This window comes from Dreissena polymorpha, chromosome 14 (assembly GCF_020536995.1).
Source record: "Dreissena polymorpha isolate Duluth1 chromosome 14, UMN_Dpol_1.0, whole genome shotgun sequence".
NCBI lineage: Eukaryota > Metazoa > Mollusca > Bivalvia > Myida > Dreissenidae > Dreissena > Dreissena polymorpha.
In genome coordinates this window covers 49,590,019-49,607,127 of record NC_068368.1, presented here as the reverse complement: position 1 = coordinate 49,607,127, position 17,109 = coordinate 49,590,019, and the positions used below count along the sequence as shown (strand labels likewise).

General features: G+C 38.2%; 1 protein-coding gene across 1 annotated transcript in view; it reads right to left on the bottom strand.

Annotated features, from left to right (window-relative positions):
* Positions 1-1,257: 1,257 nt before the first annotated feature.
* The window catches only part of LOC127857108 (uncharacterized), a 51,912-nt gene continuing 36,060 nt past the window's right edge, over positions 1,258-17,109 (bottom strand). The window contains exons 9-11 of the mRNA XM_052393463.1: positions 15,477-15,707; positions 11,529-11,678; positions 1,258-10,173 (exon numbers count right to left, since the gene is read on the bottom strand). Of these exons, the coding sequence (XP_052249423.1) occupies positions 6,332-10,173; positions 11,529-11,678; positions 15,477-15,707 (4,223 nt within the window). The 3' untranslated portion in view covers positions 1,258-6,331. The remainder of the gene's footprint in view (positions 10,174-11,528; positions 11,679-15,476; positions 15,708-17,109) is intronic.

The window sequence follows — 17,109 nt, the reverse complement described above, 5'->3', positions numbered from 1 at the left end:
TATATTACAGTTATAGCTTTAACAGACATTATTGACAAAAGTTACACAACAATCATTTAGTATCAACTATCTATAAATAAGTATCGATTTTATACAGGTTAGAGTGCCAGGTTTATAATTTTGCATTGTACAGAAAAAAAATATCTATTTATTTATATAGTATCTTGGAAATGGCTTCATCGAGAAATGAATTATGTGGTGACCTGTCTGTTGCATATTGAAAACAACATTACTGTAACGCTTAAATATGAAGACTCACTGGGTTCCTGGAAAGGATTGATAACCTTTTTTGCGTCAAATAAGTTGGGTGCAACTTAAAGTACACTTATTGTTTAATCGTCAAAAAACATTGGGTGCGAATGCACCCAACGCACACCCCCCCCCCCACCCTGGCTACGGGTATGATAGAATATGTTTAATTTTAAGATAGCTCTCTTCTTCGGGCAGCGGTTGGCTCACTCGTTCATACGAGTTCCGTGTTTTTATTCCCGGCCAAATAAAGATTCGGCTTTGAGTCACCATACCGCACAAGCTTAATTATTTCTAGTTTGGCGATTTCCAACTCAAAACGTACAATACCACATAAATATTGAACATTTATCAGTTCAGTACAATAAGTGGAGTGTCCAATTTTTATGTAAATGTTTGTCCCTAAAAATATTTGATACCTCTTTAAAACTAAACTAAGCAGGGGTCAACATGCACAGGCACGACCACTTATAGGAAATACACTTATACATTAAAGTTTATGTGCATATTTATGTGGAAATGCATTTCCAGATCCGTTATATGATCAAATGTACACTTTTCACAATAGCGTGTGAAGTCTGCACAGGCTTATCAGGGACAACACTTTCCGCCTTAACTGGATTTTTGTAAGAAGAGACTTCCTTCAAACAAAAAACTTCATAACCTCAGAAAATATGGTCGCTGCTAAGTCCGGATTAATGTGATTGAACAGTTTACGCGCATGCATTAAGCCCCGTTTTCACAGTGCAAGGTTCATGTACTTTTAACCCATTCCCTCTCAGAAGCAAAATGAAAATGGCAATGTGCAAACAGCAAGTAACTCGCAGTCTGTTATGGTTTTATGCTGTTTGCTGCTCATTAGTATCTAAGGTTTGGAGATGAAGCCTTAACAACTTTCATCTAGTAAGAAAGGTCTTTAATTAAATTTAACTTTCAATGGGACTACAAATGCGTAAAAATACGTATCTAAGTGGTAAAGGGTTAATATGACTAATGACAACGCAGGTGTGCAAAACATTGATGACCTTTATTCATCATGATACAAACAATATAAGCTGTAACAGAGAGATGTACATTCAATGTACCTTTAACAATAGTAATAAAATACTCATTCACTAACATCTCAACAACATCAAGGGTACGCTATGCAAATGTGTATATACATTTATCTCTTAAATCAGTAATTAAAATCACACTATTACATGCATTATTATGTTTGGATTCACAAATAATTATTAATATAATTACCCTTTGAATAATGCAACATTTACACGAATATAACCAATACATCAAATATATATATGTTATAATTACAAACCATTACTTTACCATTATCTTATGTGGCACACGTGTCTATACTATGCTAAATAGAATAATATGGTTAAACCTTAACAATTTATTAAAACTGTCATACAAGTATTTCACTGACAACATACAGAAAGTATGACTTTTCTGGTCTTTTTTTCCCATAATAATTAAAGTCAGTGTAATCTCAACATTAGTCTTTCACTACAATATGGTAGAAGTGCCAGAAAAGCCCATAAACAAAATAAAGATAGAAATCAGTACCCTGTTGAAGAGGTAGTTGATTGCAGGAAAGAGAAACACACATTTGCAGCACACAGGCGGTGTATAGTATCAAGATAATTAAGGATTGTCAACCATGCCTTTATACAAACATCATTACTGAATAAAACATTAACTCTTTCAGTGCTGGAACCGAATTTTGAAGGCCTTTGCAAACAGTTTGGACCCAGATGAGACACCACAGAACATGGCATCTCATCAGGATCCAAACTGTTTGCTATTCTGATAGTATTCTCTGAAAAAAATCGAATAAAATGCTAATTTTAGAAATTCAGCAGACATCATTGTAGCAGACGACAAATTTCCCAGCATGCAAAGGGTTAAAAATGTTTGTTGGCTTTATTCAGAATGGACATCAAGGTTTGACTTTTGTATGAACATCAATAAATCAAAAACAATTAAATGTAGATATGGTACTTTAATTTATGGATAACCAGTTTGCATGCATCATTCCTTTTCTTTGCAAGCAAGAAAACATGTAAAATACCACATAAACAACAATCATAAAAGTCTTTATAAAGACTTATTTCTTTAATTCTTAAAAACACCAACATAATATAATGCGTGCTTATACAACAATATCTGATTTTAAAAACACAGAACTCTTTAAAATAAAACAACATAATGTTCTGTAAAAAGCATTCCCAGACCTAAGCATACAAATTGATCTAACTGTAATGATATGAACAACGCAAGCATGCAATAACAGGCTCTTTGTCAAAGCTATGAGCAAGCATTCTACAGCCATAAAGATTACAAGAAAATACAATTAGAAGTGTAACAAACAAGACTATTGCCAAGCAATATATGTCCCCTACCGGCTCAACCATTGTCAAATTTTTTTTAACTATTTGTAGCAACCAGAATTTTTGACGTAGGAACAAAATGAAATGACGTGCATAATGTCCATTGTGCTATGTATCCATGTTTCAAGTTTCATGAATAAATATGAAGAACTTTTAAAATTATCGCAGGATCCAGAAAAGTGTGACAGACAGATGGACTGACAGACACACAGAGCGCAAACCAGAAGTCCCCTCCGGTGAAACCGGTAGGGGACAATTATGCACAGGTATTAACATATATCTGTATAATACTTCTACATCTATCTAAATCATGACATTTACAAGTTATATTAATGTTTTTGCTTTAGAAAACATCAACTGATGTTGATTGATAATGTACTGTAAACACAATAATATCTTCTGAAACCACTAATACATGTAATGTTAACTCTTTCAGTGCTGGAACTGAATTTTGAAGGCCTTTGCAAACAGTTTGGACCCAGATGAGACACCACAGAACGTGGCGTCTCATCAGGGTCCAAACTGTTTGCTATTCTGATAGTATTCTTTGAAAAAAAATCGAAGAAAATGCTAATTTTAGAATTTCAGCAGACGACATTTTAGCAGACGAAAAATTTCCCAGCATGCAAAGGGTTAAATCAACAACAGCATAATTCAAGATGCTGAATATACAAATGTAGAATGCACAAATAGCGAGAACTTTATTATGCAAACAAGAGGGTTTGATGTTTCAAGAACCATTTTTGAACGCAGAAATCATTAGAAAACATATTGTATGCAATTGATTTCGCAAGAAATTTGGCATTTAATTACTTTTATTATTATTTTTAGTTTGCAAGCTTTCAAAATAATTTAAACTGGTGACCTAGTTTTTGATACCATGTGACAAAGTTCCAAACTCAGCCGAGATATCAATGGGACAAATATTTTCAGCAAGTTTAATTAAGATTAAAGATATTGCCTTCGTAATGTGCATAAGCTTTTTCTTTTATTTTGATCAGAATGACCCAGTTTTAAACAAGGAGGAGATGTAATGCGGACAAATGTTCGAACCAAATATAATAAAGATTAAAAATAAATATGGACTAGAATGTTCACAATCCATTTTTTTAATTTCATTAGAAACATAGTTTTCAATACTACATGACCCAGTTTCAAAGTGGCAGAGATATCATCCAGGGAATTGTTCTGACCAAGATTCATGTAAATTAGGCAATAATGTGGCCTCCTCTAGCATTTCCAAGCCTAATATTTCATCAAACTTAGTTACCTAGATTTTGCCCCATGCGACCCAGTTTTGAACTGAGCAACAAATGTGACTTAAAAGAGTCACAATTTGTTTACTATATAAACTACATAAGGAATAGTTCACAAGTGTTTTCTTTAAATTGACTTAGTGACCTACATGTAGTACAGTAATTTTTGACCACATATTACCAAGTTTTGAAGTATTCTGAGATACATTGCATCACTGGGAAAAATGCTCTGACAAAATGTTGCGATGATTTGGCAATAATTGTGGTCTTAAGAGTGTAAACATTATAAATATTGATAATGATCACATAAACTCACCATGAGCTTGCCCAGTTGAGCTAAAACGAAATAACTCCTTCTTAACCCTTTCCTACTTAGATATGTATTTTTATGTGTTTGTAGTCCCTTAGAAATTTGAGTTTAATTAAATACCTGTATAACTAGATTCAAGTTTTAAAGGCTTCATTTAATTAAAGACCTTTCTAACTGTATTCAAGTTTTGAAGGCTTCATTTCAACCCTTAGATATTTATGAGAAGCAAATAAGCATAAAACCTGAACAGACTGCGAGTTACTCGCAGGCTGTTCTGGTTTTATGCTGTTTGCACATAGCCATTTTCAATTTGCTTCTGAGTGGGAAAGGGTAAATACACGCCAGTTGAAAAGAAGAATTTGAGCAGAAAGTCTATGCAAACAATTACAAGAAAGGCCAAAAACCAGCCACAATGCTATGGAACAACTGAAAACATCATGTCAAAATACTCAGGAATTTGAACAGTAAAGAAGGGACTTGAAACAGGAATTGCCATGGCTTGCCTCAATATGAATGCCTTATTTAAATAGGAAATGCATGTATCATGAATGAAAATAGTACTTAATAACGCTAAACCTTAACAAAGTGTCTCTTGGTAATAAAAATAAAATCCTTATTAGATTGAGTAAATGTTTATAAATAACAGTAGTTAGCCGTACTAATAAATATGAGCCCTGCTCTGTGAAAAGGGGGTTTAATGCATGTGCGTAAAGTGATGTCCCAGATAGCCTGTGCAGTCCACACAGGCTAATCAGGGACGACACTATTAGCCTTAACTGGATTTTTTATTTGAAGAGACTTTCTGTAGAACCGTGGAAAGTCTAGTCTCTGAAAAGTCTGTTTGGACACTTAAGCATTAAACCCTCTTTTCGCAGAGCATGGTTCTTATGTTTTTATGTCTCAGTGCATTTCATGTTTTAATCAAACTCACAACCCACAAGTCAGAGGTAGGGCTGGTCACAACAACAAATACAATCACCTGCAGATACCAGTGATTAATGAGAGACACAAATCTATGTTTCTCAATTAACCCATTTATGCCTAGTGGACTCTCCCATCCTTCTAAATTGGATCAATTTATTCCAAAATTAGGGATGTCTAGTATATTTATTTCAATATTAAGAATATTTCTTACAGAAATTCCTTTAAGGAAAGATCACAGACCCTGATGAGACGCCGCATCATGCAGCGTCTCATCTGGGTCTACGATGTTTGCCAAGACCTTTTTTCTAGACGCTAGGCATAAATGGGTTAATTTGGTGGTGTATTTTACTCTGTTGACCATTCTTGAAATGGTAATAAATAAGATTCCAGGAAGCTTTATATACCATGATATGTATGTTAGAATGCAAGTTATATTTTAATACAAATTTTATCATGAATTTTCATTAACTGTTTTATTTCAGGATAACAACAATTTGAATAAATAATACCCGGTGCATTAATTGTATTTACATATAACATGACTGTTATAAACACATCCACAAGTCTATCTAATTATTTTTAAGTAGCTAAAAACTCTTGTAACACAAACATTTCTAAGAACAACACATAAAACAATATGTTCATAAGCTAACAACACATATTTTAATAAACCAATTTCAAATATTTTTAGCAAGGAGGTTAAATGTAAGCTTTTTGACAAAATTAGTCTCCCCTAACAATTAGCAAAAAAACAAATAATTACCAACATGGTTTACTTTGTCTTAACTTAAAAATTAATATATGAATATTATTTCCGATTGTGCCCCAATAAAGAGAAACTTCAAATCCTAGTGAATGCATGTGAATCCTAGTGAATCTCATTAAAATGTTGAATTAATGTCCATTGTGACATAAAAACAGAAAAAGTTCTTGATTTTACTATAACATTTACGGCTTGATTTCACATTCCCTTGTCAAATATAAGTGTGAATTTCACATGCTTATGTGCCCAGTAAAAGGTGAATTTTATATACGAATGCCAAACACAAAAGTCGCTGTGGTTTAGTCGATATTGTGTCCGCCTTGCTACCAGGGTGTCATGGGTTCTATCCCCTTTGTGTTTGCATTGAACACAAAAGTGTGAATTTTACATCCGAGTGTGCAAAGTAAAAGGTTACTTTCATATCTACACTCTAACTTCAAATTGTAAATTTCACATCCTTGTCTTTGTCCTGTTTCAGAGTCTCAGTCCTCTGGTAATCGATCTGTGCGTAGGGCACAGAGCCCTGGACGATGTCGTTGTTGGAGGAAGTGTGTCGGCTCTTCACTCGACACTTGTCCTCAAGGTTCTCCTTCGAACTCATCAGGTCAAGGTCTGCGTACTGTAACTCGCTAGAATCAGACATCGAGTTCGCCCCGCCATCGTGGAGCTGTTGCTGTGAACTGCATCGCGTCAGGAAAGCGTGTTGGGACAAATTGCTGGCGGGAAAAGTCATCTCTTCATATTGGGATAAATCCGTGAAACTATGCCTGCTAGCGTGTGATGCAGAATCCTTTGAGAGATCTGAAGCAACCAATTGCTTATCAACAACCGGCAGGGTCACGCAGGGCATGCTCTTTGCTTGCTTCTGCGGGTCTTGGCAAGGTTCCAAATTCGCCTGGACGGCTGCGGTTTTCTCTGCTCCTGTTCCACCGCCAGACTGTAGCCCCACCCCTGCTGGTGCACTAGTGTTACGGTTTCTACTGTGCACGGGTAACTCGTTACTCAGCCTGTTACACTTGGGAGGGCCGACAGGGGCACTTGTCTGCCTCGTTACACCAAAACCTTGCAGACTGGCTTGACTGCTACTGACTCCCCGGGTCAGTACCGTGTTTCTGAGCAACTCCACTGATGCAGAATCCTTGACAACACCAGGTGACGACCTTCGACCTGTGAGGGCTTGCTTCAAGGGTGAACCAATATCCTTACCTCCAACTGCCCCTTCGGGCTGCCAACTCTCTTCTGAAATAAAACTCACAGGCTTCTCAGGTACCGGCATACCATCCCAACTGTTATCATCAATATAGCATCTTATAGATTCTGGGGTAGGTATTGAGGACTCGGTTGATATTCCTTCAAAGATTTTCCTACTTCTGTCACTGTTATTACTTGAGTCACTACCAGACCTGTGATGTGTCCTTCTACATTCAATCTCTTTATTGACTGCATTTTCTTTCTCTTCTTTCACTTTCTCAAAGGTAATGTCACAGTATCCCTCGTCAAGTACCTCTTTACCCTCTGGGGCTATTGGAAAAGAAGATTTCATAACAAGCTTTCCCTGAGCTTTGTCGAGCATACACAACCTTACTGAGCCTATACTCTCCTGCGACCCTTGAGAACTTTTTCGTAAAAGTCCTCCTCTGCTGTCCTCTGAAAGTTTCCTTGAACTCACACTGCCTTCTTGAGAACTTTGAGAGCTTAGCCTCAGACTAGACACGCTGTCCTGTGAGCCTTTACGATTAGACCCTATAGACCCTACACTACTATGTGACGTTTTCCTAGCAAAATTTAAATCACTGGATGTGTCCCAACTTGGTCCTACGCTTTCCATACTTTGTTGAGACATTGATTTGCTCAACTCAGGCTTAGCTCCGACTCTACTAGGAGACGCAGGCGAGTCCTTGCTGCTATTCCTGCGTTCCAGAACTGAAACACCATCAGAAGAATGAGTGGACGATTTCCTAGGTCCAGATTGGCTTAGAATTTCAATACCTTTTGAGTCTGTGATCTCAAATATCTCATCATCTTTATTCTCATCAGTGTCAAGGTCATGAGAAATAAATGACTGCAACCGCCCTGGGGTTTTGATTGTCACATCTTTCTTACACTCCTTGCTATCAATGCTTGCAGCTAATCTTTTCCTATCTGTCTCAGGGTCAAAATCGATGTAAGAAAAGTCATCAGACTCTATCTTCTTGTTAGACTTTACAGAGGTAGAGGGTTCTGGTGTTAAACCGAACACAGTTAGGGGTGCTGGATCGGATTCCATGTAATCAGAGTCTGGTTTCTTTTCGGAAATTACAGACTCTCTTGATTTGGTCTCCCAGTTACAATCCTTTGTGTTGGAAGTTTCTAGGCCTGCATCAGCTACTGCACCTTTCTTATCTGAACATTTCACAATGTCATTGCTTGCACTCTTTGAATTGCTCACTGTTGTTTGGTCAGGGAACTCAATTTCACAGTATTCTCTGTCAGGAAATTGTCTTCTGGTTGGCTCTGGTTTAATGTCATCCTTTGTTGTCTTATTAACAGCGTCTTTTGTGTCTTTGATCACTGAATTTATCTTCAATTTTTCTTTCAAGCTTGACCCACGTCGTTTTGAGAGAGGCACTTCATTTACAGGCAAAATTTCTCCAGGCAAGTACTCCAGATAACCTTCTTCAATATCAGTTCCAATGGCACTTGTTTCTTTATCGTTTGCTTCTTCATCTTTCTCAAAATACTTGTCAGAAAAAATATCATTGTCTGGAATATATTCAATTCTTCTATCTAAAACAGGACTCTGACCTTTTGACACTCTGTCCTGGAGACTTGAAGTTGAACTTCTCTCTTTGGGTGGTTTAACCTCAGGCTTAAAATGGTACTTATCTGCCAAATAAACTTGTCGCGAGCTGACCCGTTTTTCTTTGTTACTATTTGTTCTTCGTCTAAAACTGTCATCATCTCTATCTCTATTGTCTCTCTTACCACTGCTTCTATGATTAAACACTTTTGGGTCTCCTACAATGAGGTTTGCTTCTGGGCTCATCATAGCTGAGTCATATGACTTGCTGTATCCATGGTGATTTTTAGAATGCTTGTTTGATGACATCATCGCCCAATCGTGTGACCCTCTATGATGCATATCCACGGGCGAGGTGCCAATAGTCACAGCTTTACTGGGCTTGAAAGGGACATAACTCTCGTCTTCAGATTCTTTTCCAGAACTTGATGGGGATCGTTTGTCTGCCAGTTTCAACCTAGCCACTGTGAGCTGGTTCTCGGTGAAACCTACCCCAGCTGGGCCAGGACTTTTACTAACAGACTTCTGAACCGGTTTTCCAGATGCCTTAATCACTTTGGCACCACTGTTAGTTTTATCTTGATTGTTGAATTGGGTAATAGAAGAGGCTGGAGAAGAACCGAGGCTGTGATTGGAGGAGCAGGGTGAAAGACCTCGCTGGGACTTTGGGGTTGATCCTACGGTCATATCAACGTAACCAGCTATGTCTGGTTGAGGAGATATTGCACTATAAACGCTAGGGGAACACGAAGAATGCTTGTCAAAATCCATGTCAATATAATCAGATCCTTTCAAGTTTTTTTTTAGCCCGGATTCATCATTTTGAAGTTTTTTTAAAGAGTCGTTTGAAGAATTTCTGGAGCAACTCGACGCTTTGCTAAGAGATTCCTGGGAACTCCTCTTACCAGAGTAATCCATGGAAGAGTTCCCAATAGATTCAAAAGAATCATTCCTTTGGCTCATTACATTGGCTACAATGTGACGTAGCACGCCCTTTGAACTTTGACCATAACTGGAGGAGCGAGGTCGATGGGGCGTGAACACCTGCTGCTTCCCAAAACTAGACGCGCGCGGGCGAATACCGTAGCTGTCGCTTGCAGTGCGTGGACGAATAAACTCCATCTCAACAAAGCTGTCAGAGTCCTCTGAACGGATGGACATGCTAAGTGGGCTTGGAGGGTAGGCCTGGTAGCCATCAGGATTGTGAGGATAGCCCCCCTCATGCATCGCTCCAGCCCCTCCCCGCTGCTTCTGAGCTATCAGATGGGGAGCGCTGCTGCTCTTGCTACTATCAAGGGGCTGGCGTCGTAGCGTCTCCGGATTCTGATGATGCTTGTAGACCTGTTTTGAAAACGGGCGACTCCCGACCGAGTACGCCCGTTTTGGGAGCTCGGCAACTGAGTCGTCACTGAGGTAACTGTACACCTTGGCAGGTTTCAGGGCATCCATGGGAATTTGGCTCTGAACCGTAGGAGACATGGGCAGGTAGGCCTCACCACCTGAAATTATACAAGGTCAAAGGTCGTGATTTGAATTTTAAGCTCAAGAATTTATTACTTTTCTCTAAAAATAAAAAGGCTAAGGATCTGAATCAGAGAACCTATTGTGTTATAAGATTATGTGATGAGGTAAATTCTGTTTAATTAAAGTACTGGTACTGATAACAATTGGAATAGATAAAGTACTGTGTTGGCCACAAACATAAACACATTTGATTCTGATAAATTGCATTTGATTGTTAACTCTTTCAGTGCGGGAACCCAATTTTGAAGGCCTTTGCAAACAGTTTGGATCCAGATGAGACGCCACAGAACGTGGTGTCTCATCTGGATCCAAACTGTTTGCTATTCCGATAGTAATCTTTAAAAAATATCGAAGAAAATGCTAATTTTAGAAATTCAGCAGACGACATTTTAGCAGACGACAAATTTCCCAGCATGCAAAGGATTAAGTTTCACTCTGAGCAAGCAATACTATGACAGTACACCCCTGTCCTTAAAAGCTTTTTATTTATCATCAATGTTTATATATATACTCAATACTTAACCTTAATACATTTGACTTGCCTCAAATGTGTTTTAGAACCATAAAAAAGGGCAGCAACATATGCATTACTAGAGCTTTGTGACAGACGTGACGAATACCCACACATGCCGCATTGACACAGAATATTTTGCATGTTGTCAAAAAAAGAGCGGACACCATGCTCAATGTTTAAAACCCACTAAGTGACCCCTTGACCGAGTTTTTGACCTGGCATTGCCTATGTTCGAACTTGGCCTAGACATCATCTAGTTTCAACTTCTGACCAAGTTTTGGAAGCTCGGATGAAAACTACTTGAATTAGAGAGCCGACACTTCATACGGACCGACAGACAGACAGACAAGCTCACTCCTATATACCCCCTAAACTTCGTTAGTGGGGGTATAATAACTCGAAGCACCGAATTCTCAGTAGGGCTGAAATAGCAAAACAAAAACACACAAAGATATTAGCCTTTCTCTGGAAAAAAACTCGACTTAATGCATTGTCCGAAAGTGTCTTCCCAGATTAGCCTGTGCAGTATGCACACACTTATCATGGACCACACTTTACACTATTATCTTATCTTTAAAGGTAGTCTCTTCCAACCCTAAAGTAAGTCTGAGCAGAAAGCGTTGTCCCTGGTAAGCCTGTGCCGATTGCACAGGCTAATCTGAGAAAACTTAAACCCACATGCACCAAGCGTAGTTTTCCCACAACAAGGTTCATATATTGCCCCATAGGAGCAAAAAGGAACCATGTGCCTTCTAATTTCAATGTCACATGGTACCTTTTTGCATCAAGGGGATGATCTATAACAAAGCAGCCTACTTCCACTCTCTTTCACTGTAGGCAGGGGCTGTGATGTGGAGACCATGTCAAGGTAGCCTGGTTCCTTCCCCATACGTATAGGTATTTGGGCTGTCATCCTGGACGACTTGCCCTCCATCACCATGTAGCCGGGGCCTAGGTCACCAATAGCTGGAATAGAGAACAAAATGATGACAATATCCCTGTACCACTCAGAGATGCACTTAAACACACTTGAAGTCCTTTAGAAAATCAGATTAAATTTAATTTCTTAATAGATTCAAGTTTTAAAGGCTTCATTTTAAACCCTTCAATACTGAAACCTGAACAGACTGTAAGTTACTCACAGGCTGTTCTAGTTTTATTCTGGATGCCTGTAGCCATTTTTACGTTGTTTCTTATACTGAGGTTGACAGATTGATACTGACAATCTGAGTGTGGCAGATTGATCCTCACAATGGTGAAATAAAGCTATCTTTTATATTGTTGGACTTCATTTCAGTAATGCAAAATATAAATAAAATATAAAAACTCATACACTGGAAAGCTGTTATAAGAAAGAGGGCCACAGACCTTAAGGCAATCAAAAGAGATCCCAAGGAGCTTAAATGATACGAGAAGGTAGTATCCACAAGATTACACGATAAAACAACATACACCTGTCAGCCATGTTTCTGATCAAACCACAATCATTTCCAAAGATATCACAACATCATATTTTGTTAATGTTCTTAATAAGTATCGTGATGAGTGAGTTAAAAATGCTCTTTCTATAGTTTTGATGTTTATTCAATAGCCAGATAAGGGAAACTTATGACCAAGTTATGACCAAGTTTTGAATGACCAAGTTTTGGCTAAATGTTATGACCAAGTTTCATGAAGATTGGAAAATATATTATGTGGCCTCTAGTGTTCACAGCGTTAATGTTGAAAACAGATGATGCACTATGGCTAAAGGTGACCACAACAAATCTAAATAAGCATGTTGTGTACCAATGAGCTAAAATATTTCATGTGTACAATAATCAATCATCAGAGTTGTCATCATATTTGTTGTCCGCATCATTATCATCATTAAGCTCCACACCTTGTGTATATATTATCTATTTATCCTTATCTTTATATCAAATTTGTGATTTTAAAAACAGAAACAAGAGATGTGTTTGCCAGAAACACAATGCCCCCTATTGTGCTGCTTTGAAGCCATATATTTGACCTTTGACCTTGAAGGATGACCTTGACCTTTCACCACTCAAGATGTGCAGCTCCATGAGATACACATGCATGCCAACTATCAAGTTGCTATCTTCAATAATGCAAAAGTTATTGCAAAACTTTAACCAAGGTTAAAGTTTTGGGACACACACAATGAATGAATAAATGACAGACAGTCAGACAGACAGGCCAAAAACAATATACCCCCAATCTTTCGATCCGGTGGCATAAACAATACTTTCAGTCCTTACATGGTTCACTAAAAAATCCATTTAAGTTAATAACTGTTTGTAAAGTAATCCTGGCATTCAACAGGATGCAATCAGCTGAAACAAAGGAAACCGCATCAGTTGAATCATAGAGAAGAGAGAGGATATCAGCTGAAAGGAGGGGAACAAAATCAGCTGAAACGAGGAGAAAGGAGAGAAAATCAGTTTATAAAAGAAGAGCTAAATCAGCTGAAAGCAAGGGTATTGAGAGGAAATTGATAGAAAAGAGTAAACCAAATCAACTGAAACGAGGAGAAAGGGAAGAGATCTGCAGATAAGAGGAAAAGCAGCTGAAAAAGTGTAGAGGGAAAGGAGATGAAATCAGATGAATAAGAAAGAAAACCAAATCAGCTTAAACTAATAGAAAGGAGAAAATCACATGAAAAGAGGGGAACCAAATATCAGCTAAAATGGGGACAAAGAAGTTGAAACCAGTTCAAACTAGATACAACTTCTGACCAAGTTTGGTGAAGATCAGATGAAAACTACCTTAATTAGAGAGCAGACACCATGCTCAATGTTTAAAACGCACTAAGTAACCCCGTGACCTAGTTTTTGACCAGCCAAGACCCATGTTCAAACTTGGCCTAGACATTATCTAGATACAACTTCTGACCAAGTTTGGTGAAGCTCGGATGAAAGCTACTTAAATAAGACAGCAGACACCATGCTCAATGTTTAAAACGCACTTAGTAACCCCGTGACCTAGTTTTTGACCCGGCATGACCCATATTCGAAACTTGACCTAGACATCATCTAGATACAACATCTGAAGTTTTGTGAAGATCGGATGAAAGCAACTTAAATTAGAGAGCACTTGATACCGACCGACAGCCAGACAGACAAGCTCACTCCTATATACCCCCCTAAACTTCATTTGTGGGGGTATAATGAGGAGAAACAAGAAGATATCAGCTTAAATGAGGGGAAAGTAGGAGAAAAGCTTAAACAAGAAGGCCAAGATGGCCCTAGTTCGCTCACCTAAAGGAGTCGGTTCATTCAATCTTTACAAAACGTCAAACTTGACCTAGATATTGTCCAGACAAACATCCTGCTCAAGTTTCATCATTATTGAACCAAAACTCTGGCGCATGGAGTGTTTTTGTTTTTGTAAGATTTGACCTGGTGATCTATATTTTGAGTTGAACCCCCTTACCAAACATCAAACTTTGCTTACAACAATAGATATTATGACCAAGATTCATAAAATCTGAAACAAAATTGTGACCTCTAGGGTGTTTACAAGGATTTTGTATAATATAATGAAAATTTGGACAATCTAAGGGCAATAATTATGGCATTAATTTTGTGATTTGCTCACTTTCAAACTTGACTGAGATCTTTCAGCAACTTTGATAAAGAATGCTTGAGAAATGTGAATGCTAGAGTGTTAACCAACCAAATGTGGACGGACGGCGGACAAAGACCAATCCTAAAACCTCACCTGAGCAATCAGGTGAGCTAAAAAGTGTGTTTCACCGATCTGAGCCATTTTCCAACTTATCCATGAAATCAATAAAACCAATGTATTGACTAAGTTTTACGATGATTAGGCAAAAAATGTGACTTCTATAGTGTTCAGTCACAAGATTTGTCTCTAGTCACATAAGGAAAACTTCCCCACCCCCCTGGCAGCCATGTTTTTTTACCGATCGGGACCATTTGCGAACTCATCTGTTTCATGATGATGAGGCAAAAAATGTGACTTATAGAGTGTTCACAAGCCTTTTTTACTAACAGAACGGAACCATTTTTGAACTCTCATATCAAGGAAACAAATGATCTGACCATATTTCATGAAAATTTGGCCAAAAATGTGACTTCTAGAGTGTTCACATCTTTTCACTATATACATAATAGAGAAAAATGCCCCGACCACTGGCAGCCATGTTTTTTCGCCCATCTGGACCATTTTGGAACTCGTCTGAGATATCAATAAAACCAATGTTTTGACCAACTTTCATGATGATTGGGCGCAAATTGTGACTTCTAGTGTTTACAAGGTTTCTCTACAGCCAAATAAGGAAAATTGCCCTGCCCACTGGCGGCCATGTTTTTCAACGGACAGGAACCACTTTTGAACTCAACCAACATATCAGTAAGACAAACATTTTGACAATGTTACATGAAAATTGGGCTTAAAATGTGACTTCTACAGTGTTTACAATTTTTTTCTTATTTATTTACCTAGTGACGTAGTTTTTGACCTGGCACGACCCAGTTTCGAACTTGACCAAGATTTCATTGGGACAAAGCTTCTGACCAAGTTTCATGAAGATCGGAAATAAATGTGGCCTCTAGAGTGTTTACAAACAAATGTGGACGGACGGACGAGGGACAAAGACCGGTCACAAAAAGCTCACCTGAGCAATCAGGTGAGCTAAAAAGGGGGAAGGGAAATCTTCTTAAGGGAGGTAAAAGGAGAGAAATTCAGCTGAATGGAGCAGAAATTACATCCTTGTCAATTATCCCGCAGCAATCCTACCTCTGGCGCCGGCAGTCATGTCAATGTATCCAGGGCCAGTGCTCATGGAGGGTGGTGTCATGGTGACATATCCGCTGCTGTTGCCAACATTGACCGAGAGGGGGGTGCGGCTGTTCATGTATTCCATCTGGACGGGGCCTGGGCTGCCGCCTGTAGACCCCGGCCCCATGATCATGTATGTGTCAACACGGCCACCACCACCACTATCCTGACTCTCGGAGTTTGAGGAACCTGCCATGGAAACAATATGTGTACAGGAGAAGGAATTAAGTGTGTATGGCACAGTGCAGTGCTATTAGCACAGTGGTTCTCAACTAGGCCACTAGGGTTTGCTACTCTTTAAGTTTACATACCTGCCATGGAAATAACAAAACAAGAGGGCCAAGATGGCCCTAGTTAGCTCACCTGAGAGGAGTCGGTTCATACAATCTTTACCAAACGACAAACTTGACCAAGATATTGTCCAGACAAACATCCTGGTCAAGTTTCATCATTATTGAACCAAAACTCTGGCATATGGAGTGATTTTGTTTTTGTAAGATCTGACCTGGTGACCTATATTTTGAGTTGACCCCCGTTATCAAACATCAAACTTTGCTTACAAAAATAAATATTTTGACCAAGATTCATAAAATCTGAAACAAAATTGTGACCTCTAGAGTGTTTACAAGAATTTTGTATAATATAAAGAAAATTTGGACAATCTAAAGGCAATAATTATGGCATTAATTACTGTTATCGTATAGAAATTTGTCAGTATGAAATTTCGTGGTTTATTAAAAACAACTTATTTGTTGACACGTAATTTCGTGGATTTCAAATTTTCGGGGAAGATTGACAGTCATAATAATTAAACTTTTCTTAAAACAACCAGAGTAATAACAAAGAATAATCTGATAATGTGTGCTGACAGCAAGGCTTGTGATTAATGTGCACTGAAGCATGAAAGTGTTGCCGATAATTGTCGATAAGAGCGAATAAGCGGCGATCTTGTGGGTCCCCGCTCGCTAATTGCCATCAATGTTGTTTTGACAATATTTGCAATTCTCTGCTCAATCGGTCCCCTAGTAGAAACAATTGATTAATAAGGTCCCCAAAATACAGGTGTGAAAACCTATTATGTCTCTTTTAACTTTAATTGGCACTAATTGACATATGTGCTAAATCTGCAAACTGTTAATTTGACGACGTCACGAAAAAGAGAACAATCCTTGATGTTCAGTCTAAATTCCGTGCTTGATTTAAAAAGTATTATTACCCAAACACTTATCAAGAAAACAACATATTGTATTACCTAGCATATCTCAATCAAATATCTTTGATAACCGAAAACAATAGAGAATGTCGGCAATGACATTCGGAAAGGACCGATTTCGGATTAAAAATGTAAAAATAATCGTTGGTACTTGAATTCGGGGTTCAGCGGAACAACAAAATCCACGAAAATTCGTACCACACAAAATTTAATGGTTTTACAGTATGTGATATATATAAAACCAATCTTTTCACCAAGTTTCATGATGATTAGGCAAAAAATGTGACTTCTAGAGTGTTCACAAGCTTTTTTTGCTATATAAATATGAGAAAACTGCCCCCCCCCCCTGGCAGCCATGTTATTCAACTGACCGAAACC